This window comes from Myiozetetes cayanensis, unplaced genomic scaffold, assembly GCF_022539395.1.
Source record: "Myiozetetes cayanensis isolate MyiCay16 unplaced genomic scaffold, myiCay2020 scf24, whole genome shotgun sequence".
Taxonomy (NCBI): Eukaryota; Metazoa; Chordata; class Aves; order Passeriformes; family Tyrannidae; genus Myiozetetes; species Myiozetetes cayanensis.
The window spans coordinates 6,262,682-6,290,326 of record NW_026087456.1 but is presented as its reverse complement, the minus strand read 5'-3'; the positions used below and the strand labels follow the sequence as shown (position 1 = coordinate 6,290,326).

Genomic DNA, 27,645 nt, shown 5'->3' with positions numbered 1-27,645 from the left:
TGGCTGGGTTGCTTCCTGTATTCACTTTGTTCAGCTTTGTTTGATTGGAACATTTTTGAGTTACCCCAAAAGGCTGTTACAGAAATACAGCTAATTTTTAGTGGAAAGATTCGTCAATAGTTGGAAACATTGTGAGAAAAGAAATGCTAAAAAATGTTGTCTAAGTGAAAGCATTGTCTGTGTGTACATCTACCTCCTTGCATATACCTCTGTCTATATATAGATACATACATATTTATATTTAAGTATACATACGTAATAAAAAAATATACAGGTTTAGATGATGTGCCCTCAAGGCAGTTAAAAGATGCAGTGGAAAAAAATGGAAAATGTCAGATTCCCTGAAGGACAAGAGGAAACAAATTTTAGACACCTTGATATTTGTTTCCTCCAAAATATATTAGTACTGGGTAGGAAGAAAATGCTTAAGGGAAGAATAAACCCTCATCAGCTGTCATTATTCTATTAGAATATTTTTTACAGAGGAACATACAGTGGTAAACCATGAAACCTGTATTAGATTTTACAGCATCTCTTAGTCTCTGGAGTTCGATCTCCCATGTGTTTTTATGTGAGGAATTTATTACCACTGCTGGTTCTTGGCTTTTCCAGACTGTAAATTTGTATGGCAAGTAGCAACCTGATGGTATTTGAAATGTGGCTGTTACCTTCCACGTTGGGGCAACTCACCAGGAATCAGCAATCCATGAGTTGGGTGCTGAATGCAGAACAATGGGGCCAGAAAATAGCTCTGTCCTTCTGCCATGGAGCAAAATAATTGACATGTCTTAAAAATACCAATTAGTGTAATATACTGCAGTGGTGTTTCTAATTGTGGTTTATGTTGCACTAAACTATTGTTTGCATGTTATCCTGACATAAAAACTGAGTGAGTACCAGTTATGTAAGGTGAAGTTGCACAGATTGAAAGCTAGTTAATGAGCAGAGCAGTCCATAATAATTGCATCTGGAAGTTGAAGGCAGTGTTGATTAAAACAAGAAAATTATCCAGATACAAAATGGAGTTATAAAAATTTACTGTTGTTATTTGGTTTGTTTGGTTTGTTTTAATCTATGATTTAACTGCCTATTCTTACCACCAAATAACTGTAATTAGAAGAATTGTCATGAATGGAGAGAATTAATGGCTTGGCCTTTTCCAGCAGTAAGCCCTTCCTATAAACTAAGCTGGAATATAGATCAAATCTCAAGGAGAATTAAAACCAGGATTGCTCCTTCAAGTTAGGGCCTGTGGGGATGAAATGTGCCAGGATGAGGAATTGAAATAACTGCAGAATACTCTTTCTTCCTCTCATTGGAAAATACTCATATAATGTCAGTTCTTTTCATGCAATTTGCATAGTATTTAGTCGAGTGTTCAATTTTTATTGTCAGATAATTAGGAGATAATTGTTCAGGGGACAAATAATATCTCTTTGAAAACTAGGTGTTACTCCTCACAGGCTTTTTGAGCCTTCCTGTGGCAAGTTTCCCAGGAGGAAGGAACATGACTCTCTCTGCCCTCCTTCTTAGTAGAGAGCTAATAATTACATGTAACAAGATGAACCTGCACTGATATCATCCATTCCACCTTCATTTGCTTGTATAAATCTTCAACAAGTCACTGTTTGAAATGAGGCTTAGTTCACTTTCACCTTTTTATATATATTGGTTTAAAAATGTTTTCTTTGGTAAAACTCTGAAAGTGCATATTTGATGTGTACAGGAGGGGAGCAGCCAATACCCCTTTGGAATGAACACGATGGCACAACAGATGGAGACAAACCAAAAATTCTTCTTTACTCCTTGAGCCTACAGTTTAAGGTAATCTTGTGAGGACAAAACAGTGGCCCTAGATGCTATTAGTGGCTTTGGGGTGTTTATCTCAAAGTTTATTGAATCAGGAATACTTTGCATGAAGAAGAAGACCTAAAGACCTTGAGTTGGGTTCCTGTAATCTTTTTTAAAGTGTGAAAAATGATTATGTTTTTATTTTTATTGTGTACAGTGGAAAAGGGTTTTTATTGGTTTTGCTGGTGGGGTTTTTTTTTCCCTTCTCTTTATGTCCCTGAACCAGATGCTGATAACTTTGGCCCTTCCTTATTCCTTAGGGAATTCAAGTGACAGCCACAACTCCCTCCATGCGCGCTGTGAGATTTGAAACTGGACTGATTGAACTTGAGCTCTCCAACAGACTGCAAACCAAAGCAATGCCTGGAAGCAGCAGCTACCTCAAACTGTTTGGGAAATGCCAAGTGGATTTAAATCTGGCACTAGGGCAGATTGTTAAACACCAGGTCAGTGCTCGACATCTTTCCATGTGTGGGATTAAAAAAATACATAACCGAGCCCAGAGGTTGTTTTACAGTGCTGGTTCTTACCTGATCTGGCTGTGGAGTGAGTGTCAAATGTGTGCATCCATAAAAGATGGAAGGAGTCAAGTATGGAGGTGTTGTTTTGGTTTTTTTTCCCCCCATACTATTAATATCTTGGAACTTATTAGCCCTTTACAACAGTAATAACCTTCCTGCTGAGTCCAACTCAAAGTTTTTGGTTGATTTTGCTTTTATTTTTAGGGTATTTGAATGAAATAATAAGATCAGAGGAGACCCAAACTTGGCTAGACCTACATTTTGACCTAGTTGGTCTGTCTTGGTTTGACAGTTGAACCTCTTGTATTCCTAAACCTGTTGTTACCTGGAATCGCTAGTTCTCTGATATGGAAGTATTTTGTGATGCCTAGAAACAAGCAGATAGAAATCTTAAAACCTATAAATCAATTGTCACAATAGAGGATCTGGATATATAAATAGTTATTTTAGTTAACAGTTTATGATAAATAAGGAAAATAACACTGAAATCAGAATTTAATACAAGAATATTGAATATCCTCAATTAACCTTCTCCTTCTGCTAGAGGAGAAAAAGGGGAGAGATCTTAACTTGCTGTTTTTATGATTTCTTTCTCCCAATTCCCTGTCCCTGAACTCCTCCCTGCTGCCAACCTTTCCCTCATCCTGTTTTTTTGAACGTTTAAGGTTTATGAAGAAGCTGGCTCAGACTTTCATCAAGTTGCCTATTTCAAGACAAGGATTGGATTAAGAAATGCTCTGAGAGAAGAAATCAGTGGCTCATCAGACAGAGAAGCTGTGCTCATTACTCTGAACAGGCCAATTGTCTTTGCCCAGCCTGTGGCCTTTGATAGAGGTATTGAAGAAACAATTGCTGCAGATTTGTCCTCATACTAAAGAAGATTTTTTTTTCTTGATTATTCAAAACTCATATTTCACGTTCAGTCAAAGTGTTCAGTAGCTCAGAAGTCTGGGAGATCCACTCCGTGCCAACAGGTTGATAATTCCAAACATTAAAAATTATTCTTGCTGAGGTGATTCATTTGCAGATGGTTTGGAGGAAGTTGTAAATCTTCACAAAGGAATAATGCTTAAAGCAGCATTATTAAAATACTTTCTGTATTTTAATTTCAATGATAAATCATCAGATTATCCATCTTATCCTTTGCAGCACAAGCCTGATCGCTGCATCCTGAGTGTCTGTCCATTGCTATACATCCACTGTCTTAAAGTAATGGAGAAGCTGTAGAAATTGGGAAAAACTCAGCTTTTTTGATGAATGTGCATTATTATTTTCCATGTGTTGATTTCAATGAAGCATTTCTGGTTTCCTCCTCAAGCTGTGCTGTTTTGGCTGAACTACAAGGCTGCTTATGACAACTGGAACGAACAGAGGATGGCTTTACATAAAGATATTCACATGGCCACAAAAGAAGTAGTAGATATGCTGCCTGGAATCCAGCAAACCTCTGCACAGGCTTTTGGGACCCTGTTCCTTCAGCTGACTGTCAATGACTTAGGAATTTGCCTGCCCATCACAAACACACCTCAGGTAAGCAAAATTGACCCGTAAGAAGTCTGTTAAAATACCTATTTGTATGTGGTATATGGCTTTTATAAAGTCTATAAATGTAATTTTATTTCATACCTATACAGAAGACATAGACTGATGAATGGACTAGTGACAGTGCTTGTAATTCTGATTTTTTGTAGAAGAATTAGGTTGTGTGTGTTTCAATTGCTGCATGTGTTTTGGGGTAATGTCATGGATTCTTGTTTATGCCATATATGAGCTCAGCACTTTGGAAAGTCCTTGGAAAGGTTTCAGATGGAATCTATTTCTTGAAAGCTGCCATCAGAAATTGCAATGAATCCTTTCTTTTTCATATGATTACAGATAAACTCTGAAAACTTGGCTTTAACGTGATGTTTTGACTCTTTTGTTTGTATGTTTAATTAAAACAAGGAAAGAGAGTGTAAATAACTATTTGAGAAAGATATATATATGTGTGTGTGTGTTTTTAAACAGTTTTATTTAGGAACTCAGACTGGTTTAGAAAAGATATTTAAAATGTAGTCATTGACAACAAGTGTGTCATTGTAGTACATGGTAAGTCTAATCTGTTCCACAGGACTGTGTATTCTTTAGTGGGCAGTTAACTTTAATATAATCTCTGTATTAAAGTAATGGCTACACAGTGCATTGTGCAGTGTGTTAATACAAACTGTTCTGTGAGGGAACATTGAACTGGGAGAATTCTTAATGGGGAGTAATTCCAGAACGGGAATGAATCATTTTAATGATGCAGAGGGAAAGGGTCACAATAAATAGAAATGTGAAGGAGTAATGAGCCCAAGAACGTAGAAGACACAATGACATAACATTTTGATTGTGAATGTTCTATCTGGCAGCTGTGGACAAAGCCAATGGCTTTTTATGCTCTTATGTGTTACAAATGATAGTAAATTATGAAAAATATGTTCTGTCTTATGGAGTCTTAAGCTCTATCTAGAATAGCATGTTTACAACACATAAACAAAAGCAGTCCAGCCTTATAAAAGGGAATATTTAGGCTTCTTTGCAGGTCAACATAATTATGGATCTTCATATACAGAGCTGGAAAATAATCAGTCAACCTGTGTATTTAAGACTGTAGGTAATTGTAGATATCCAAACAAGCATGCACAAAAAAAAAAATCACATAAAAATTAAAGCTACTTTTTGTCATTGTTAATCAACTCATGTGTGACCCCTTCTTGGAGAAAAGAATGTGTTCTGTGGTCGTGGGCGATAGGAATATGGAGATCCTATCTCATATGGAGATAGGAACAGGGGATCAGATTTCCAGTATGGAAAGATAAATGTCATTTAATGCATGTGCAGTATCCCTTTGATGTGGCACCGACCAGTGAGTATTCCCTGTGGTTTTATTTTCCAGTCTAACCACAGCGCAGATCTTGACACTGGCTCTGCTTTAGTCCTGACCATTGAGAGCACATTAATCACTGCCTGCTCCTCAGAGTCTTTAGTTAGCAAAGGTCATTTCAAGAACTTCTGTATCCGCTTTGCTGATGGCTTTGAGACAAGTTGGGATGACTGGAAACCAGAAATAAGAGGAGATCTCGTCATGAATGCATGTGAGTAGATGTGGTTTCATACTGGCCAACACTATTTCAGATACAAATCCACTTTTGCCCTTCCCTTTGACTTTGAAAACTTCTGAACTTTCTCAAAAAACTGATAGAAAAGACATTTTGAAAGCAAAATAATATGCATCTAACAGGTTGTATTCCTTTGTCTTCCTTTATTAATAAACTTTGTTCCTTTATATCTCATTGTAATAATTTAAGTTCTGTCTGGGAGACATTGGAAGAGTTGGATGTGTTGCTTTTATATCATTTCATAAGATCCCACTAAGTTTTTAATAGTTTAATTCAGATTGTTGTAATTTTAATACATATCTATCCATCATTATAGTGGAAATTCTAGAATTTTTAAGCACTATTAAGTTGATATAAACTTGGATGTTACCAAGTAGGCTCGCTTCACTAAATGAGAAAAGTCATTCAAGGGGAATTCAAACTAAATCTCCAATCCAACACCATTCATGCTTGAATGATGGAGGGCAAGAGACTGAGGGGGGGATTTGGAAGGGCTGGTCTAAACCAACTTTTCCTGCCTCCCTAATCAGTGTATCTGCTTTGTGTCCTTCACGTAGGTGTTGTGCCAGATGGTACCTATGAGGTATGTTCTAGGACAACGGGACAAGCTGCAGCAGGTAATATGCCTTTCTGAATGAATCAAGTCCTACATAAATAAAGCATTCATAAAATATGAAGTTTGAATCCTTCAACTGTGTTTTAATTTAATTGGCAGTTTGGGGTTTGTTTTGTTTTGCTTAGTGTCTCGTTTTCCTGGTAAAATCCTCGATGTTTTCATCTGTTCCACCTCTCCAAGCTGTTCTAGGTTTTGAGTCACATCAGCAACACTTTTTTACCTGCAGGAAAAGACACAGTGTAGATGTGATTGTTCCTCGGTGGGAGAAAAATCAGCAATGGTTGCAATAACAGTGATGTTGTCCTGTTGCTCCCTGTCCTAGAGACTGCTAAATGTTCCAGTCCTTCTAGTGCTCCAAAAATTAAAGAAAATACCTCACATGGAACTGTGAATGATGACAAACGAGCTGAATCCATTTAGAAAGAAAACCAGTATCTTTTCTGGTTCTGCTTAAATCAAGTTCTGTATTTTGATGCTGAAAGATGACACTTGTTAGAAAAATCCTGGGAAGACAAGATATTCAGCAGGCACACTACACCTATAAAATCTTCCAGCATCATTGTTCAAGACTTGAATAAATAGCTCAGCATTTGTACATGCAGAAAGGTGTCCTTCGTGTTTCCTGCTGTTAGAAATTCTGTTTTGGAATAGTGATTTGGCTGCAATTGTAAGAGCTGAAGTTGAAGATCATCTCTCCTTGTCATCAGCTTGGCTGAAGGGAATGTATTTTCTTTAGTTCTACCTGTGTGTATCACTTGTTAAAGGAAGACTAATTTCAGAGCTGGGAAGTATTTCCAGCAAGTGTTTTACTTGTGGGATATATTTTTCTCAGAACAGGCAGAAAAGACAGTTCTTTGTAAGTGACAAACACTCTCTTAGCTAATTAATACATAATTCAGTATAAGGGATTTTTTAAAAGAGGAAAAACTGGTCACATTTTTATTTTGGGTTTGTTTTTGTGTTGTGTTTTTTTTCTAATTGCAGAAAGTAGTAGTGCTGGCACCTGGACACTGAATGTGCTGTGGAAGATGTGTGGTATTGATGTCCACATGGATCCAAACATTGGGAAAAGACTGAACGCTCTGGGCAACACCCTCACGACATTGACAGGAGAGGAGGATATCGATGACATTGCCGACCTCAACTCTGTAAACATAGCTGACCTTTCAGACGAGGATGAAGTTGACACTATGTCTCCCACCGTACACGCAGTAAGTGAATCGACCAAAATAAGTGCCACTAATTGAAAAAAGTGTGATGAAGTCTCAGTCAAATGGAAAGATCTTAGTCTCACCCCGAGTCTGCCATGTTACTCCTTGTAGCTCATTGAAGTCTTGTTGCAAATCAAAAATGTGTGTGTTTTCTTCTTATTTCAAAGTCAAGAAATCACAGTTCATGTTTCTACTGCTGTTCTGTGGAAATACTGATCTGGATTTGAAAATATGGAGACACAGCACATAAGTTCAGGTGCCTGAATTGTAAAAGCTGTGACTGGACATAGGTTTTCTTCACAGGAGATTAAGTTACTGACAGAAGCAAATTAAAAAAAAAAATATCTATTTTGGTACTTGTACACAATATGCTGCTGATCTTGCCTTTTGGTTTCACAACAAAACGTTTAGATAGATATTCCTTAATGTGTATCTTACATGTCTCTTGCCTGCCAGCGGTGAAAACATCATCCCAGAGCACTAATGTTCCTTGTTTGTTGTTTAGAAATCAGGTGGAGGAGGTTTCCTGTGTGGAGATGCACCCAAGCTAACGTTTGGGCAGCGGATTGTAAATCACCTGCTGGGCTTGAGCCCCCCAAACCAGCGACACTCTGTTCCTGTAGAATATCTTTTGGGGTCAGCGAAGCGGGATTTCCTCCAGTCTAGCAGATCACATATGAAAGCAGGCAGGTCCTGCTCATGGGGACATGTATGTAGTAGCTACAGTGTGTCTTAACTGAATGATGGGCTTTGGATCACTGGAAAAAATCCAATCCAATCCTTTGGAGACGAAGCTGATTCTTTTGCATGCGCTAGTCCAAATTCTGAGGTGCGAAATTCGCTTTGCCAATCGTTAAATCGTACCGATGGCAGGGTTTTGATGAAGGGGTTAATTAGATGTTTCTTTTCAACAGGAGATTGTGGATCACCGACGGCAGGGACCTTCCAGTATCCAAACTGGGGAACAGCGAGGAAGGAAATTCATGAAGCGTTTGGTGGATATTAGAGAGCTCAATGAGCAAGCTAAAGTTATTGATGACTTGAAGTAAGTTGGGTTTTGCTTCTTGGATGGGATATTTTAATCTCTTATGCTGTAATTGAGAAAATCCTGCAGAAAAAATGATTTCAAGTGTCGCAAATTCCACCTGAACTTCCGTGAATTTTATTAATAGTTTTCCACAGGCATGGTTTGTTGGGCTTGGGTTTTTTTTTTCCCCTTTCCCCAGACAGAGTTATTATAAATGGATCTGTTTGGGATAGAAATGCAGATTTTGGTCTTTACATGTTAAATAATGAAGAGGAGACATGTTTTACTGCTTGTACTTATAATGAAAATTGCTGTCACCATTCAAAGGGCCGTTGGTAAACATTGATTCTAATGCTGCTGCAGCTCGATTTGTCACTGGTCACAAGTAACTACCGGAATAAACGAGAAAATGGGATAATTCTCAGGGCAAGCATTGTTACAACACAGATTTTTAAATGGCTGGTAAGGTAACTCAACCATGATTTATATCCAGAAAATTAGGGGCGAGTGAAGGAACCATAAATCAAGAAATCCAACGCTATCAGCAGCTGGAGTCGGTGGCTGTCAATGATATCCGCCGGGATGTCCGCAAAAAGCTCCGTAGATCCAGCATGAGGGTGAGCAGGATTAAAGTTCCTTTAAAAAGCATTGTAGCCCTTGTGTTGAAAATTTCTTTTCTGCACGTTGATTGAAGGAAGGAACATGTTAGTAATGGAAAAGGGAGTTTAAAAGCATCGAGTAGTTCAGCACCATCTTGACCTGGAGGAGGGAAAGGGAAAGGTTTTTCTCCCTTATAATAGTAATGATAGGAAAATTGATATTTCACAGATAGTGTAATGTAAATGGGCTGTTTGCACACTCAACAAGAAATAGAAAATACATATGTGAAGATGTCGTTTACTCATTCTCTTAACATATTAAACAATTCCTTGCTGGACCAATGAATCCGTTTTAGCTATTAGGGAACAAAACCACCTTTTCACTTTACTGGCACACCTGTATAAAATAATATTTCAGCTTACCAGAGCTCTTCTCCGTGTTCTCAGTTGCTGCATTTAAATGTTATTTCTGTTTTAGGCTGCCTCCCTGAAAGACAAGTGGGGTCTCAGCTACAAGCCCAGCTACAGCCGATCTAAGAGTATTTCAGCATCAGGGAGGCCACCTCTGAAGAGAATGGACAGAGCAAGGTGAGCTGCTGGGAATTTGGGATCTGTGATAGCAACAGCACATATGGAAAAGAGAAAACGCTGAACTTCAGCTCTAAGAGTCCTCTTATTGTAGGCAGCAGCTGGACTTGGTGGAACTGGATAGGAGAGGTCATTTTGGAAGAGAGGCATGTTGTAAAAAGAGGGGTTTTTTCTCCGTTTTTTTGAAACCTCTGAGAAGATTCCACTTCTAGAACAACTTAGGGTTTCCTACAGAATCCTACTTTCAAGACGTACTGAGGAAATGTATATAAACAAAAATGGCAGAGTGTAATAATTGTGATTTCTACACTTGATTTGTGGGCCTTTAAAAGGCCTGTTTGAATGAGAAGAAGGAAGGGAGATGCTTTTTTGTGTGTGAATGGTAATTTTTATTTCCTCTCTTCACCTGTGTAACTGTTATTGGTTTTGTTTCATCATTTAAGGGCTGCTGAGCAAACTGCAGTTGTATAATGATGTCTCCCAGTAAAGTATTTATTGCCTCTGCAGACCGAACTGAAGCAGTCAAAATTTGGACTTAAAAACTGCGTTATTAAGCATTAAATATAAAAAGATGTGAAAATTAAAAAGGTGGAGAGGCATGTTAGAGTCTTTGGACTTTTTCTTATGAGAATAGCTCTTAATAGAAATTTGCTTCAAATTGGAACACCTCTGTAGAAGTATTTCATGTACCTGAAGTGCTTCAATTATGATTTTATACTTAGTTCCATAACAAAATTGTAAGTGTTACCTCAGATTTGTGTCGTTAAATGTTTGCATGACCCTAAAATCCTGCAGTAAAACCCAACAAGCTGGTTTGGGTTGGTTTTGCTTACAGCTCTCGACTCGGAGACAGTGAAGACCTCCCAGATATCCGTGTAGATGCTGCATCTCCTGGGCCAAGAGTGACCTTCAACATCCAAGATTCTGTAAGAATTCCTTTATATGCCATAGAATTACATTCCCTGTGCCAGTTGCTCACAAAGTTCCTGAGACAGGAATTTCTAAGGAAACCTGAGTTGCCTGAGTGGATTCATGTGTGTGTTTCTGTTAGTGCGTGCCTCAAATTATGGATGTGGTTTTTGGAAGGTAGATTTGTTTTGTGACAAGGTAGATGTATTTTAGTTTCTTAGGTTCCAAATTAATTGAATCAGGAGAGTTTTGGAAATGGGTATTAGTTTGCTGTAGCCCTACAAGTACATCCTTCTGACTGTTTGAAATGGATTGTTGAATCGTTGATTTTCTTTTTTTTATTGCTATGTTTTCTCATTTTTAAAATGTTGTTTTGCATGGCTGAGTTTATTGTAATTGTTTTAATTTATGTATTTTTTTTTTCATTTCTAATTAAGTTGAATCAAACAGCTTTGGGGATTGCACAACAATCCAGCTGTCCAGGGGAAGGGTATTTTCAGGTATTTCTGAGAAGAAACAAGTACTCTTTGCCAGAGAACTAATTTATCTCACAGGGAGCTGCTTTTCAATATTTCATCTCTTTTGCACTCAGCTAAACAGAATGTATATCAAACTATTTAAGTATGTAAAGTAAGCACAAGAGCTTACTTTACATATGAGATGAATGAACACCAATCAAAGTGCTTCCCCACCCTTATGTAGACCTAAAACTGTTTGTAAAATGAATTATTGGGATTTTGCTTGGACACTGATCAAGGCTGATGTAAAGTGACCCAAGTCAAGCCTTGAAATGTGCTTTAGAAGAGGATTTTAGTGTGTGTGCCTTCATCTGTTACATTTTGTTCCAAGTTTGCAGCAATCAACACCAGTACAAAGTAATTGCCAGGTGGGAGGACATCTTCTCACACATTTATTTCTGTTGAAATTCCTATATTTAATGCAGAGTAAGATATTTTTCAAATAACAGGGAGTAGGAAATGTGCCAAAACTTAATACCCTGAGAACAGATGGTGGAATTTTCTAACTGCTTTCAAAAACATGTTCAAGGAAAATAGTAAAGATGTTTTTTTTCCTTTTTAACCAAGCAAACTCCAAACACAAAACAGACCAAAGAAGGCAAAACCAACCAACAAAAAAAAAAAACTAAAATAAGAAGAGACAGTCATGTAGTTCTTTCTCCCTTCTACCTCACCTCATGGTCCCAGGAAACAAATTCCTGTTGCCGAGAGAGAGGTAGAAATGGAAGCTGGAAACGTGCTTTGCACATTTAAATATATTCACATATAAAAGCTGTTGGTTGTTATGTATAAGCCCAGTTAGCTTAGGCTTTTTTGGTGTAGCAAAATGCTATTAAACACTTAAAAGTATCAAATGCTGAATATTCTAAAAAAATATATCTTTCTGACATTATAAGGCCATTTCTTCAGCAGAGCTTTAATTTGAATTTGCAGACATCAACTCTGTAGCTCTGTAGTAACGTCATGTAGGTCGTGCTGGTGTTTAACACTTACAGATGCTTTTCACAGGCATTTTAAGAATTTAAAGTTGGAAAACTGCTTGTGTGGTGCTTGTGGTGGGTTTTATGTGAGAGACAGGAGGCTCCTTTTTGGGAAGTTGGCCTGAGCGTGCCGGGGAGCGCAGCCCAGAGCCGCGGAGCGGTGTCGTACATTCTGTGTAGCATCCTGCCTTCCCACCTCACTAACACCCTGGGATGCAATCACCCCTCTGCAAGTCACCGTGATTTGGGCTGTCTTTTGTTCTGTTCTGCCAAATAGTTGTGAAATTTAAATGAAATGTTTCCATTCCTTCTGATGCTGTAAATTGATAAGAGCATGACACGTCTTTAGCTGCTAGATCAATCACTAGGCAATGGCAAACGTCTCCCCACCAAGCTTTCACTGCTTTCTTTTCCATAATCTGTCTGGCAATTCCTTTACGTGCTCTCTCCTTATTATGAGGAACTTGAGAGTTTCTCATAGCACTCTTGCTTCTTTATTTCCAGATCTATCTACTGCCTTCTCAATGGACCTCTTACCTGTGGAAATTTAATATCTTTTTGTCTTTCTGTAATCAGTTTCCAGAGGAGACAGAAATGGACCTTTTGTCTGTAACTATTGATGGTCCCTCCCATTACTCATCTACTAGTGAAGGCTCATGCTCGGTATTTGCTTCACCCAAAACTCCAGCAGGCTTCTCACCCGGCATTCCCTTCCAGCCCGAAGAAGGACGCCGGGATGACAGCTTGTCATCCAGCAGCGAGGACTCTGACAAGGAGGATGACCATGAAAGGGAGAGGACCTATTTTTATAAGAAACCACCGTAAGTAGCAGCCCTAAGGAAGAAGAAAGAAATTAAGAAAATGCTTGCGTGTGCTTTCAAGGCTCCACAAAGTGCATGCATCACTGCAAATATTTACAAATATGCAAATTACTGGGTGTATTTTTGGTTGGTGTTTTGGCTGAGAATTCAAGAAAGGCTTAGTTTTTTGTAATACCCTGTATGAAGAAATGTAATGTGTTAATGGAAGATACGGCTCAGGGCACTGCTGCACATCAGATAAGGCCTTCTCCCAAGAGGTTTTGAAAGCTGCTACGCTGAGTGTGGGTACAGTTGAAGAAGGCCTCCTACCAGCTGTGCAGGTAAATGTGACGCTCGTGTTCTGATCCCGTGCAGGGGCACCTCTCGCAAGAAAACCACGGGCTTTGCTGCAGTGCAGCAGCTCTTCACCGAGCGCTGGCCAACAACACCCACCAACAGGAGCGTCACTGGCACAACCACGGAGAGAAACATCGACTTTGAGCTTGACATCAGGGTGGAAATCGACTGTGGGAAGTGCGTGCTGCACCCGACAATGCTCCAGCAAGAGCATGATGACATCAGTTTACGGAGGTACGACATGCGGTAGTTGCCTGATGAGGAGCATATATTGCCTTATCCTGCTTTAGCTGTCGAGTTCCTCTGATATTTCCATCATTTAAATTATAGCCACCTGTACAATAATTAATGACTCCTAATCACTGACCTGTTTGCAAAACATAGTTCATTACCATCACTTTATTTGTAGTATTTATCACCTCATAGCAGCAATCATTCTGCCTGTGTCCAGCATGGGAAATGCCTTTCATAACACGAGGGTATCTCTTTTAGGAGCTATGATCGGAGTTCCAGGAGTTTGGATCAAGAGTCTCCTTCCAAAAAGAAGAAATTTCAAACTAATTATGCATCTACTACTCACTTACTTGCTGGCAAGAAAGTGCCATCGTCTCTACAGACAAAATCTAGTGATGTGGAAACAACAGTGTTTTATATTCCAGGGGTGGATGTAAAGGTAAAAGGAGGGTGTAACTCAGCAGGGAAGAAATGATAATATTTTCTCTCAAACACCATCAAACTGTACACTCCCTTGTTTATTTAATCACTGTTTATAAATCTTAGTTAGAAAGGGTCTTAACAGAAAAGTATTTTGTGATTGGAAATCCTGTGGAGTAAGAAGAGGAAAAGTCAGTCAGTGCTGCATGGAAACTTCATGCAGTTCAAATAGAGCATAAATCAAATGCTCTTCCCTTGAAATAGCTTGGCTTTTCTAGTCTCTTGATATGGAAAGACTATGTGTGTCCATTTTCCAGGATTCCACGCTGTCTTCAGGGATAACAATTACACCTCATGTCCTGCCTGTTGCTTTCAGTCAAATTTAGGAAGAACTAAACTTTCTCTACAGCTTTTGTTACGTTCTGTATTTTCACTGGTAGTGTATTATGCACAAAGAGGAGGTGTGAACTCTTGGGCTACCTTATTATTTTTATTTTTTTAATGCAAATTTCTGTATGCCTGTGTTTAGTAGTGGAACAGTTCCACCATGCAGGAAAACAGAAAGCAAGCTGCGTGCACAGGAACAAATAGTTGGTGGCACAGGATGCATGAGACGTAACAGAGCAGAGGAGCAAACTTTAGACATTGTTCCTGAATAATTACTTTGTTCTCTGTGTTTCAGTAAGTTTTTTTTAATAGTCCATTAAGTGCTTTTTTTCCTTTGGTACTAAATTTTCAGATCTTAATATTTGTAGGACGTATCTTACAACAGTGTTTGTGTAAATAATGAGACCAAATAAACTGTGAAGGGAAGGAAACATATATCTCTATACACCCAATGGCTGTGGAGAAATTGAGTTCTGGGAGTGAAGGAAATTGCTCTTTCTTTGCTTTCCAGCTGCACTACAACTCGAAGACTCTAAAGACTGAATCGCCAAACACTTCCCGAGGATCCTCCTTGCCAAGAACCCTTTCCAAAGAGTCCAAGCTGTATGGTATGAAAGACACTGCCACATCTCCTCCTTTATCTAGCACTATCCACAGCAAGACTAACACCTTACTTCCTCCCCAACCCCCACCCATCCCATCAGGTAATTAGAGACAAACTTTCTGAATCTGTCTTTGGATATTTATCTTTCCTTGGTGTAATCTACTGGCTTTGGATCTGGCTGCACGTTACCTGAAGCTCTGTGTTTATCAAGTCTTAATTTTGCCTGCAGAAAGCTGATCCAGGAAGCAAGAATGCAGTTCATAAAGCTGCATTTTTAGGCTCTGTTTGCCAAAGCAGTCTCAGTAATGTTTCTGTCATGATCACCATATTCCAGTGATGGGCTGTCACTGCCTTCTCCCTGTTTTCATTTAAGAAAAGAATGCTGGAAAGAAAAGTTTAAACATCTGTAAACTCTTGCAGGTCCTTAAATAACCATCATTTGGAGTAACTTGAGTTCTAATACTGAAAAGTTCTGTTTTATCTGCAGTGATTCCTGTTCTCAAGCAGGAGTCTGTCGTTACATCATGTCAGATCTAGAGCTGTGTAGATTGCACCTCCAGTTTCTGAGACATTCACTTTTCTCTCCTTCAGCATTTGGATGTGGCTTTAAATACAAAGCTGAAATTTTGAAAGAATTTGATGAGCAGGCAAAATTAATAACTGAAAGTTGTGTGGGGGGTGTTTTATAAAGTCACTGGAGATGCTGGGAGAGAACAGTGAAATGGGGATACCTTCTTCAATTCTCCATGCTGTTGAACCATTAGTTCTTACTCCTCTAAGTGGCCATCCTCTTTGTGATTACCAGATGTTGTGTAGTGCTCTATACTCCTTCTCTTCAATTTTGTTCTCTACTTTCCTATCTTCTTTCTAATCTCTGCCTTTGAATTTTTACCATATCATATCCAGTTACTGGGTCTTGCTGGTTTTATGGCTGTAAGCTCTTCATTTGGTGGGGGGCTTACAGGAATTGTACTTCTATGATAATATAAATGTCTCCCCAAAACTAGGGATTGGATTGTAATTACTTTATTTCTTTATGCAATGTGTTTCTATAAATATTTATTAGTTCTGAATTGTTTTGGAACACATTTGTTGTTGCTTATACTACTTTTATGAAATAGTATTTTCCTCTGGAAACCATTTCTCTGGAATAGAAACCACCTTGTCTTACTGTCTTTGGTTTCCAGTAAAAGCACTAGACAGCATAGTTTGCACAGAATGAAAATTCAGAGCTTGCGTTTTTACCAAATAATAGGATTTTTAAGCTCCATGTGAATAGTGTGGATTAGTAGTTTGGATATTTTTCTTGGAGAATTTAAAGTCCACATCTCCATTTATATTTATTAATTCTAAATAGCTGTATTTCACAGAGACAGTAATGGAACTGGTACAAATATCTTCTCTGCATATTTATATTTTGATGAACATGGATTCAAGATTCCCCAGATTTACAAGACAGTAACCTTTTTGTTAGTTTATACTCTGGCTAGTTCCAGAGTATAAACTTTTATAAAAGCTTAAAAGTTATAAAAGATAAGCTCTTTTATACTTTTATAGTATAGGCCTTTAAAAATGCTGGTTTGGAATCTTAATTATTCTTTGCATAAATATAGTAGACTTGCCATTTACAGTTTAAATTTTTGATGTATTTTTCTTTGTTTAAACTGACATTCTTTCCAGACTTGTGCATTTATTTTTCCTAATTCCACTTTGATTTCCAGCCAACTGTGGTTACTTTGCACTGGGTATTTGAAGAGATACTGTGTGTCTGCTTTCAGTGCTAATTTGTAAAAAGTGAGGTGGTGACAATGACATCAGAGTGTTTGGTCAAGAACATGAGCAACTGGAATTACTACAGTTGAGGATTATGGACCAATGGTTGTTTTTGCAGAGCTTTCTTAGTGAAAACTTAATTTTTTCGAACTGATCTGATTTATGTCTCTTCAGATGATACAGAAAATTAGAGGGAACAGCTGATGGTTATGAATTTTCTTGTAATGTTTATTAGTTGCTGTTGGGTAGTATTAGATTAGACAAATGTATCTTTTAAATGTTGCAGCCAAAGGGAAAGGAAGTGGTGGAGTGAAAACTGCTAAACTCTATGCGTGGGTTGCCCTCCAGTCCCTGCCAGAGGAGATGGTGATCAGTCCCTGCCTGCTGGATTTCCTAGAGAAAGCTCTGGAAACCATTCCCATCACACCCATTGAAAGGAATTACACAGGTAAGTTGAGTATTTGTGTTCTCTTACTCTGTGCTTTTTTTTGTCTTTTAGTGGCATTGAGCTGCTTTTCTCTATAGATTCCACTTTCTAATGAGTTCTTGTGCTTGTTGAAAGCTGTCAGCTCACAGGATGAAGACATGGGACAATTTGATATACAAGATCCCTTGGAAGAGTCCACAACATCATTAGTATCGTCCTCCAACATCAGCATATTCATCCTTCCCTGTGGATGTGGTGGTTTATGTACGAGTTCAGGTGAGGTTCTAACTCAACATTAAGGCTAGTAACTTTAGTCACAGCCTTTAAAATAATCCATGCTTTTAAAAAAGTAAAATACATTTTCAAGTGTTCTTTCTGAGATATTAATGTACAGTGTGATGATAAAATAGACATTTTGATGTATTTTAGTCCCTTGCAGACCAAGGAAATGAGCTATTTTGAGAAGTCATGAAAGTCCTGAGCATTTTTGTCATTACTTTGTCCTTGTGTTTTGGACTTCTTTTCAAAGTATCTTTCATAGCTACCCTTTCTATCCTTTGTTTATAGGTACCATTGCAAACCAAAAATAATAATTTCTGATTTTCTCAGTTTATATGGAAAATATAGGAATATACAGTTAGGATCTACAGGGCATTGTCCATACTGCTTAATATTTGATGTGTCCAGGATTTTTATATGTGTAAGAGAGAAAAGTGCTACTGTGGAGTGATTCAGAGCACTTGAGCTTGATCTGAACGTTGTTGGTTTTCCACTTTGCTCAAACACCACTTTTTCCTGGCATAAAGTTGATTATGTTGCCAAATTGAGGAACCTATTCTAACACTTTTTTTTTCCCCCTGTGAAAATTAGCCACAACAATCTGTACCCTCTCTGAGCTTTTAGCTGGAAACTCATTTGGCCAAGAATGGTGAAATTAATGTATCTATATCAAGTTGTATGCAGTTACCTTACTAATTCTAAAACCAGTCTGAAAAGGCTGTAATTTGCTCAGGTTTAAAAAAATCAATCCCCACAGCATGTTCTAATCCAAGTTTGGGATGTTTTCAGTGTTTCACTTTGTTCACTGAATGCTTTATTTTCTTGCTGTGTTTCAGCCCTCTCAAATCAAGTTCAGTTGCTTGCCAGTCTCCAGAGTTGAATGTATGCTGAAGTTGCCTTCCCTGGATCTCGTGTTCTCTTCAAACCGAGGAGAGCTGGAAACTTTAGGCACAACATACCCCTCAGAAAGTGTGTCCATTGGCGGCAGTGCTTCCCAGAGCGGCTCAAAGAGCTCCCTTAGTAAATCTGGAGCACCAGGTAATATGTGTAGGAATGTTGATTCTCTACCATGGCTCACATCAATACCCAGAATATTTAAGCTACGTTGCAGCTAAAGAGCATAATTTCAAGTGTACTTGGTCTGTTTGATATTGCTGTTAACGTTAAGTATTATTTCACATTTGAAAATGCTTTCAAAATATTAATTTTCAACCAAAAAAAAAATATTGCTTTCAGGTTCCTCACCTGGCCTGGGCAGCCCTCTGGGCAGGACACGGCACAGCAGCAGTCAGTCAGACCTGACAACTTCCAGCAGCAGCTCTTCAGGCCTGAGCTTCACCGCCTGCATGTCCGACTTCTCCCTTTACGTCTTCCATCCCTACGGAGCTGGAAAACAAAAGTCAGCCGTCACTGTGCTAACGCCCGGATCGGGAGCCTTAGGTACATTGTTTGCTTCAGCGACCATTGCTCAAGTTCAGCATGCTTTTCTGAGCTGGAGATTGGAAAAGCTCATGGGAGATGAAATTTTTTCCTTCCTGCTTGTAGGTAACGTGGACGAGGAGCCCACTTCGGTCACCGGCCGCAAGGATTCTCTGAGCATTAACCTGGAGTTCGTCAAAGTCAGCCTGTCACGAATAAGGCGCTCGGGAGGTTCCTCCTTCTTTGAGAGTCAGTCTGCAAGCAAAGCTACCAGCAAGATAGACACCACACTGATAAACATATCTGGTAAGTGCTGCTTCCATTTTAATCTGTTCGTCTAGTTAGACAACCGTGGTTCCAGTGATGGACTTCACCCTGGGCAGCTTTCGTAGCTGTTTATTGAGAGCCATCTACTTGCAGTTGTGTAGTAAAATTTTTGCTCTTTATGAGTGAAGTAGGGATTGATACATTAAAATGTAATGGTGCTTGGAGTATCATTTGCCAGGTGTGCGTTTTTAGCCTCCTGATCCATTTAATGTAACTAAATGGACTGGCTCAAACATCAGTCCATCCCACTTTAATGTGACCCTTTGCTACCTGGTGCCTATGAAGCTGCAGTGAGAGCTAGATTCCTGAATACTAAAGGAAGTAAAAATGGGGCTTAAAGACTTATTTACTCATTTTCTGCCCCTGCACATGGGATCCAGACTTACTGGGCAAACAGCTGAATGACTGGGATTAATCTGCCACTGAAGCCCTCATACGAGGAAGCCTGAGGCACATCCAACACAAGTGGGACTCAACATCATTTATATTCTTAGGTTCCATCTTGCATTTATGAAATATATTTCTATCTAATACTGGATTCGGAGAAATGGCAAAACCTCAGCAAAACTATTTTTGCATTACAGCAGAGACAATGCTGCTGGGTGAAGAAGAATTTGACTACATTGAATGCCTTTAAATTACATTTGATTACCAAAACCTGTTACTGCAGAGAATTTCCAAGTGTGTGTATATGCTTTCTCTTTTTCAGCTGTCTGTGATATAGGATCTGCTTCTTTCAAATACGACATGCGCCGTCTCAGCGAGATTCTGGCCTTTCCCAGGGCTTGGTACAGGAGAAGCATTGCTAGACGGCTTTTCCTGGGGGATCAAACAATAAATCTGCCAGGTAAGAGGCTGCTTATCGTGAAGAAACTTTCTGTGCAAGGGGTTATTTATATGCATTTATTATTATGAGTGTGAGTAGATATAAATGTATCCTAAATTACTCCATGTGCAGTCGCTCAAAGATGTTTAATAGAAAATCCTAGAAGGGAGCAGTTAAAAATTGATGAAGTAGGTCACTGAATAATTTAAGGAGCATATTTCAAGGCCAGATTGGATGGGGCCCTGAGCAACCTAATTGAGTGGATGGCATCCCTGCCTCTGGCAGGCTTGGAACTAGATGGCATTTAAGGTCCCTTCCAAGCCAAACCATTCTCTGATTCTGTAATATATTAATGAAGACAGTAGAAAACCTTTAGTTACGTTAAGTTAAATATATTTTAACACTCTCCAAATGCTTCCTTCTAATTATATGGGAGGGTATAGTTAGTCAACAATTAAATAGTTGTTCTGCATTTGACATGCTGCTTTTTCTCCAGCAGCATCGGGTCCTGGAACACCAGACTCCATTGAAGGAGTCAGCCAGCATCTTTCTCCTGAATCCTCACGGAAAGCCTACTGCAGGACATGGGAGCAGCCCTGCCAGTCTGCCTCCTTTACTCACATGGCACAGTCACCTAATGTCTTTAGTGAACACAGTGCAAGCAGCAGCATGTCACCCGGGACAGCAGCTCACAGCCTCAAGTCTCCAGCTGTTACAAGATCCAGGAGCGTGTCTGACTCCTCAGTGCCTCAGAGGGGTGAGTAGACAAGGATTTCTTTAGTTTTTTTGAAGTATTTCCATCAGTTGTATGAGAAAAAAGTGTCACTGCTTCGTAAAAAGCAATCATAAAATATTCCTTTCCACAGTGCCTGGGAATGGAGAGTCAATGGCTTAGTGAAAGGAAAATGTCTGAAGTGAATGAATTAAAGTTGCATAATTTGTTAGCATACTTTCTATAACATTACATTACTGGTATGTGCAAAGTGAATCAATATCTGTGACAACTAAAGCAACACATATTGCAAATCCTCTAGTTTTCACTTATCCTCACTCGTAGTTTTGTTGTGCTCTTTAAATCTGGTGTTTGTCAGTCCTTTTGTGATATTCACTATGGATATATCCTACCAGTTTTTCCTACCATGTGGAATAATGTAAATTTTTGTCTACTTTTTTTTTTTTAATGTTTAGATACTCTCTCAAAAACATCAACTCCATTTAATAAGTCAAATAAAGCTGGAAGCCAGCAAGGAACACCGTGGGAAACGCTGGTTGTGTTTGCTATGAACCTAAAACAATTAAATGTTCAAATGAATATGAGCAACGTAATGGGCAATACTACGTAAGTATAAAACAAGATCAAGTATGTTTTAACACTTGGAGTTGTTCTAGGGGCAAAGGAACATTTTCCCCACAAACTGTTAGCAACCTGTTGTCTTTTAGCTTTAAAATCCTAACCTGCTCAGTTTGGAACTGTTTATCCCCTCACAAATACTGTCATTGCTTAATCCTGAAGTCCCACATGCCTAAACCACACTATTTCCTGCTTTCCAGCAAATAATATTTAGTCTCTCCTTTGACAGCCTGGATAACTGTTGTCTGTTTTCACCTCTGTTCCAGGTGGACCACCAGTGGTTTGAAAAGTCAGGGTCGTCTATCTGTGGGAAGTAGCCGAGATCGGGAAATCAGCATGTCTGTGGGCTTGGGAAGATCCCAGCTGGACTCCAGAGGGGGAGTGGTTGGAGGTACCATTGATGTTAACACCCTGGAGATGGTGGGTAAGTTGGAAAGCTGCCTGGTGTTAGCATGTGCTCCAGTCGATAAATGTGAAAAACTAAAGAATATACACAGTACTTTACTTTGTGAACCTGCTGGTGTGGAAAAATTATGGATTCTTAGTTGTGTATTCTGACTGTGGAACACACTCTGAATTGAAGGGTTAACTTTCTGATCAGGGCTGAGTCAGTCTCAGGGTTACACTAAAATTACATTGTCTAGTTGTGCAACCCTTCAGCTGTCTGGACAGATGGCAGCTCAAGGATTTGACAGCAGTTCAGCTCCTCCTAGACCTTCACAAGTGCTTATGGTCAGGGAAATGCCAGACTGGCTTTGGAAAGAGGCTGAGTGTTGTGGTGCAACACCACAGTCATGACCTGCTCACCAATCTGGAAAAAAACCAGTGCTTTCTCAGTCCCCTCTGTATCCTCTGGGTGGCATAAAGGTGTTATCACTGGAAAAACTGATTTCCTTACCTCTGATACTGTATTTCTATTTTGCTTTGCTTCTATTTCAGCTCATATTTCTGAGCATCCAAACCAGCAGCCCAATCACAAAATTCAAATTACCATGGGTTCTACTGAAGCACGTGTTGACTATATGGGATCCAGTATCCTAATGGGAATCTTCAGTAATGCTGATCTTAAACTGCAGGATGAGTGGAAAATTAATTTGTATAATACTTTGGATTCGAGCATAACTGATAAAAGGTAATAATGTTTCCTGTGTTTAAAATGTGTAATGTTTGATAAGGTCAAATGACTTCTGTCCGGTTCATTTTTTGGGGGTTGGTTTGTAGCTGGTTGGGTTGCCAGTAGGAAATAGATTAACTGCTAAATGTTCTTGCTATTTTCAATATCTAGTGAGATATTTGTCCATGGGGACTTGAAATGGGATATCTTCCAAGTGATGATTTCAAGATCGACAACGCCAGACCTGATAAAAATAGGGATGAAACTCCAGGAGTTCTTCACTCAGCAGTTCGATACAAGCAAGCGAGCTCTGTCCACCTGGGGACCTGTTCCTTATCTCCCTCCCAAGACAATGGCCAACAACTTGGAGAGAAGTTCACAAGAGCAGTGTAAGTGGCACCAAAAAAAATAACACAATTCCCTATTAGGATGTTTTAATTGCAAGAACTCCTCTGGGCAGCGGTGTCAATAAAACAGATAAGAAAATATCACTCACAATCCTATGTTTTACTAAAAACATAATTATGGTAGCAATCTTTTCTGCATCTTCCCTGAAGTTTGTTGTTCCTGTTTACTTTCCAGTGTTGGATGCAGCCCATCATCGCCATTGGCCAGGAGTTCTGAAGGTGGTGTCTGGGTGCCATATATCCTTGTTTCAAATGCCATTGCCAGAAGATGGAATGCAATTTGGAGGATCCATGAGCTTGCATGGAAACCACATGACACTGGCTTGTTTTCATGGGCCTAATTTCCGCTCAAAATCGTGGGCCTTATTTCACCTTGAAGAACCAAATATTGCATTTTGGACAGAAGCCCAGAAAGTTTTAGAAGATGGTAATTTAAACTCTTTTGTCACTTCTTTAAATTCTTTCAAATTTTTAAAAATTTGTTGATATATAAGAAGAAATCAAAGAAAAGTTTGTTTTCTTGAAGTCTGAATCAAGATTATTTTCAAAAATATACTACTTACCTAAAAGTAATCTGTTTCCTCTCCATCTTTAGCACAATTTGCTTTATCTGTGAAATAATACAAAGTACCTTTTCAGCTATATTGGATATGTCCCTGATAATATGCCTACAAAGTGGATTGTCTGACATGTTAATTGCTTGTGTTTATGTAGTCCTCTCTCTCTGTATGATGAATTTGGATGGTCTTACTGCTTGTATTTGTCTTAATATTGAGAAGTTTTATTGTCTGTAGCTACTGAAGGTGTAATTTTTCTGTTGTTTGCAAGCTTTCTACCAGTTTTTATTCCACTGGCATACTAATTGTTCATGTTAAATACCTGCACGAAGAGAGGGAGAGAAAATCCCACTATCCTCACCAAACTGCTTTTGCTTTTTTTTTTTTTTCCTGTCTCCCCCCTTCAATCCAGGTACTAGTGAACACTCCACATATATTGTGCAAACCCTGGACTTCCATTTGGGCCACAACACGATGGTGACAAAACCCTGTGGAGCCCTCGAAAGTCCCATGGCCACAATCACGAAGATAACGCGGCGGCGCCACGAAAATCCCCCCCATGGAGTTGCCAGTGTGAAAGAGTGGTTCAATTATGTTACAGCCACGAGGAATGAAGGTTAGAGTCGTGTTCATTAAGTTTGGGGATTGATCTGCTGGCAGATGTTTCTCTTTAAAAGCTGTTAAAGTTGAAGTGGCCTACAGGGAGAATGGATGTTGTTTCTTCCTGAGGACATTCTGGTGAACTGTGGAATGAAGCAGCGGAATATGCTGAAATTCCTCTTTCACCCTATGCAAAAAAAGTGTTGTTTCAGCTGAGATCTTGTAATGTAAGGATATATTTTCACTGTATATCAAGTTTTTATGGATTAAGTTGAAATAGGAATATACTTTAGCCTTCCACCACCACTTACAACTAACCCTTAAATTATTTGTCTGCCTAAAGCTTTTTCAACCTTGAGCTGTTTCTAGGCCTTAAAACATTTTCAATCACATCTTTAAGTCATTGTTAATTGGAAAATAAAACCTTCAAGCTGTTAAAATAAATCTGAAAATACAGTTATTTCAGTCACAAACTATAGAATCAGTAGTTGATGTTAATAGAACTTCTGTGAAATACATATGGCGTATAGTGAGAAATGAACAGATGATAATTTCTTGGAAAAGTGTTTTTAAATGATTGATATACTATTCTAATATTTATTCCTTTAGAAAGACACAACAGGAGGTAGTGGTTGAAGTTCACAAACAGAAGGCCTGTCTGTTAGATGTTTTCGTGTAGCCCTGTGAAGGATTTAAGTATATAAACAACATTTGGTTGTTCGACCTTTTCTAGCCATGCTTTTGGGAGCAGGCTCAAAGATAGGATCTTCTTAGTAATTATACAGTTTTACAAGTGACCTTTCTTTTAACTTTTTTGCCTTGTCACAATCAAACATTTCCCATTGTTCCTGCAGAGTTGAACCTGCTTCGGAATGTTGATGCCAACAACCCAGAGAGCAGCACAACAGTGAAAAGCTCCAGCTTGCTAAGTGGCTTCAGAGGTGGCTCCAGTTACAACCACGAAACTGAAACCATCTTTGCATTGCCAAGGATGCAGCTGGATTTTAAATCCATCCATGTTCAAGAGCCCCAAGAGCCTTCATTACAAGGTGCAGGAAACATAGTTTGTTTTTCTTGGTCTAAAACTATATCTCACTAATGAGGAGTTAAATACAAGGGTAATGTGCTGGTAAGAGAAGAGGATTTAATCTGAGAATCTGCAAGAGAGGATAAAATTTCATGTGGAGGAACATTTCATTTTGTGTTTCTACATTAAACGTAGAGGGAATTCTGTTAAGAGAGTGAAGGTCTAGTCCAGAGACTGGTGACTATAGACTAAAACTACACACTGGCTGTGTCTAGGGGGTTGGTTTTCTTATATTTATTAAAATCTTAGAGAAGAGGGCCATTCTCAAAATGGGAATGTGAGATAGGAGCCTAAATTCTATGCTCTTGTTTTCAAAATGGTATCTTCAGACTTCAAATCTTTAAATGATTTGTATTCAAATTCTATGTACTTTTACCTATACTGTAAGTGCTTGTAATTGTATTAATACTACTATTTTTATCTGACTGTAGATACAAGTGTTAAACCAAAGGTGGAATGCAGTGTAGTAACTGAATTTACAGACCACATCTGTGTAACTATGGATGCTGAACTGATCATGTTTCTGCATGACTTGGTGTCTGCTTATCTGAAAGAAAAAGAAAAAGGTGAGTTGTTGTTTTATGAGGTAACACTTCTCTGACAATCTGCAGCTATTAGATTATTTGACAGTAAATATAGTCTGTCGTAATCTTGCTCCTCTTCTGACACCTGGTGTTTAGTTTAACTTTCTCTTTGTGATATGGTATAGACAAATGGCAAACTGTTTTAGGAAGCTTTATTATTTTTATTGTAATCCTTTCACCAGTGGAGTCCTTTCAAGACATGCATTTTTCTGACCTCAGAATGCTTTATTTTTCTACATGAATATGTGCGGTTGCAGCATTCAAATTTGGTTATGTTCATTCTTAAATAATATGTGGTCTTCACTAGAAATTCTGTAAAACTAAACCACGAAGTGGTTCTCTCTGTTTTGAAATCTGTGCCTTTGTTTTATTTAAATTCAAAGAGAATTCAACCAAGCTGCTTGAGACTGACTAATGTGGGGTTTCTCCTCTCTCCACTTTGCAGCAATTTTTCCTCCTCGCATTTTGGCTGCTCGACCAGGGCAGAAGAACTCAGTTGGTGTTCTGGAGGACAGCTCCACTGACAAGGAGGCAGAGGAAAGCATTACTTACACTACAGTTGACTGGAGAGAATTCATGTGCAATACTTGGCATTTGGAACCCACGCTCAGGTAACAAACAGCTTTATCTGCAGTCTCTTAGGCTGTGCGTTAACTGATAGATTAGAATTTACGCAGATTAAGGATACTGTTGGAGGCTCTTCAAAATCAGGTAAGACTAAACTTAATAATTTCACTCTGTCCTACAAGAGCCCATTCACTTTCATGTTTTTCATCATGCAGTTTTCCATTTTTAGCATTCCAGTTTTAGTTTTTGAACACCTCAAAATAAAAAAAGCATGATATACTCATTGCTATATGGCACTTTAAACTTAGCACAAAAGAATAGTGTGTATGGCAGCAACTCACTGCTCCCTGTATATAATCATTGAAACTGACTTTTCTGTATGTGGGGTTTTGTTTGGTTTTTTTTAACATATAAAAACAACACATGAGCCCAGGCCAAACAAATCTTGACATGATTGGCGTTTTGTGTTAGCAGTAGTAATAAATCAATTTAAACGTGATCTGCAGGCAGCCCAGTCAGGTTTTTCGCCTTATTAAACATCTTCTTCCTTGGAGAGGCTATTTCATTGATCACCTTGAGCTTATCTGTATAAATCAAGTGTGAAACAATGCTTGTTGGACTTAAGTTGGTCCTAAGTAACAGTGGGGAAAATCGATTTTTGTTTATATAAATGCCTTTTGCCATATTTATATATTTGAGATTGAGTTCTCTATTCATTTGGGGTTTTATAGATTAATATCCTGGACTGGGAGAAAAATTGATCCCGTTGGTGTTGATTACATCCTCCAAAAGCTGGGCTTTCACCATGCAAGGACTACTATCCCTAAATGGCTGCAGCGTGGTGTCATGGATCCTTTGGACAAAGTTTTGTCAGTCCTTATAAAGAAACTTGGTACTGCACTACAGGATGAGAAGGAAAAGAAAGGAAAAGACAAAGAAGAATATTAAAAATACAATGTGACAACCGTAACTCCGTTTGATTTTATCAAAGTGTTTTATTATATTTTAAGAACTTAAATATGGTTTAAAGAGAAACCTAACAGCTTTTTGCTACTCTATTTAAAACTTACATTGTGAGTAACTGTTTACCGTGGTACTTGATACCATTCTGTATTTGAAGTTATTGCATGATGATGATGATGATGACCAATGTACATTCTGTGAAGGAATAGCTGGAACACTGTAAATCTGCTCCTCAGCGTCCGTTTTATTATGTGCAATATGATCCTGCATCTTTACAATACTTGCAGATTAACTGTGAATTTTCTTAAAAGTTTTATTTGCCATAACACAAACCCCTTGTTGATGTGACCAGTAATTGATTTGTCAATGTAGACTGGTGTAAATTATATATATATATATATAACTTATGAAACTGTGATTGCCTTAGTGCTAAAAATCATGAAGTTTATTACACTTGTAATAAAATTTAACTACTGTACAGGATTTTATTTTTTTTTCAGTGAAGAAAGGTGAACAACAAGAAGAAAGTGTTTTAAGTGTAACTTTGCATAGAGTGTGATTTAAATGAGGTCAATCCCAGTGACCATGCATCAGGAGCTTTC

The 27,645-nt window shown here is 38.6% G+C and overlaps 1 protein-coding gene across 1 annotated transcript in view; it reads left to right on the top strand.

Moving 5' to 3' along the window:
* Positions 1-27,526, top strand: part of BLTP1 (bridge-like lipid transfer protein family member 1) — an 88,574-nt gene extending 61,048 nt beyond the window's left edge. The window contains 35 exon segments of the mRNA XM_050320458.1: positions 1,727-1,824; positions 2,112-2,297; positions 3,038-3,206; positions 3,691-3,902; positions 5,290-5,488; positions 6,070-6,129; positions 7,113-7,339; positions 7,845-8,048; positions 8,254-8,384; positions 8,860-8,983; positions 9,444-9,553; positions 10,389-10,479; positions 10,900-10,962; positions 12,537-12,781; positions 13,136-13,351; positions 13,610-13,790; positions 14,670-14,862; positions 16,822-16,983; positions 17,098-17,183; positions 17,185-17,238; positions 18,078-18,279; positions 18,478-18,681; positions 18,787-18,966; positions 19,697-19,834; positions 20,313-20,570; positions 21,002-21,152; positions 21,431-21,588; positions 22,104-22,296; positions 22,450-22,667; positions 22,861-23,112; positions 23,655-23,858; positions 24,697-24,891; positions 25,361-25,495; positions 25,959-26,124; positions 26,812-27,526. Of these exon segments, the coding sequence (XP_050176415.1) occupies positions 1,727-1,824; positions 2,112-2,297; positions 3,038-3,206; positions 3,691-3,902; positions 5,290-5,488; positions 6,070-6,129; positions 7,113-7,339; positions 7,845-8,048; positions 8,254-8,384; positions 8,860-8,983; positions 9,444-9,553; positions 10,389-10,479; positions 10,900-10,962; positions 12,537-12,781; positions 13,136-13,351; positions 13,610-13,790; positions 14,670-14,862; positions 16,822-16,983; positions 17,098-17,183; positions 17,185-17,238; positions 18,078-18,279; positions 18,478-18,681; positions 18,787-18,966; positions 19,697-19,834; positions 20,313-20,570; positions 21,002-21,152; positions 21,431-21,588; positions 22,104-22,296; positions 22,450-22,667; positions 22,861-23,112; positions 23,655-23,858; positions 24,697-24,891; positions 25,361-25,495; positions 25,959-26,124; positions 26,812-27,028 (5,882 nt within the window). The 3' untranslated portion in view covers positions 27,029-27,526.
* The last annotated feature ends 119 nt before the right edge of the window (positions 27,527-27,645 follow it).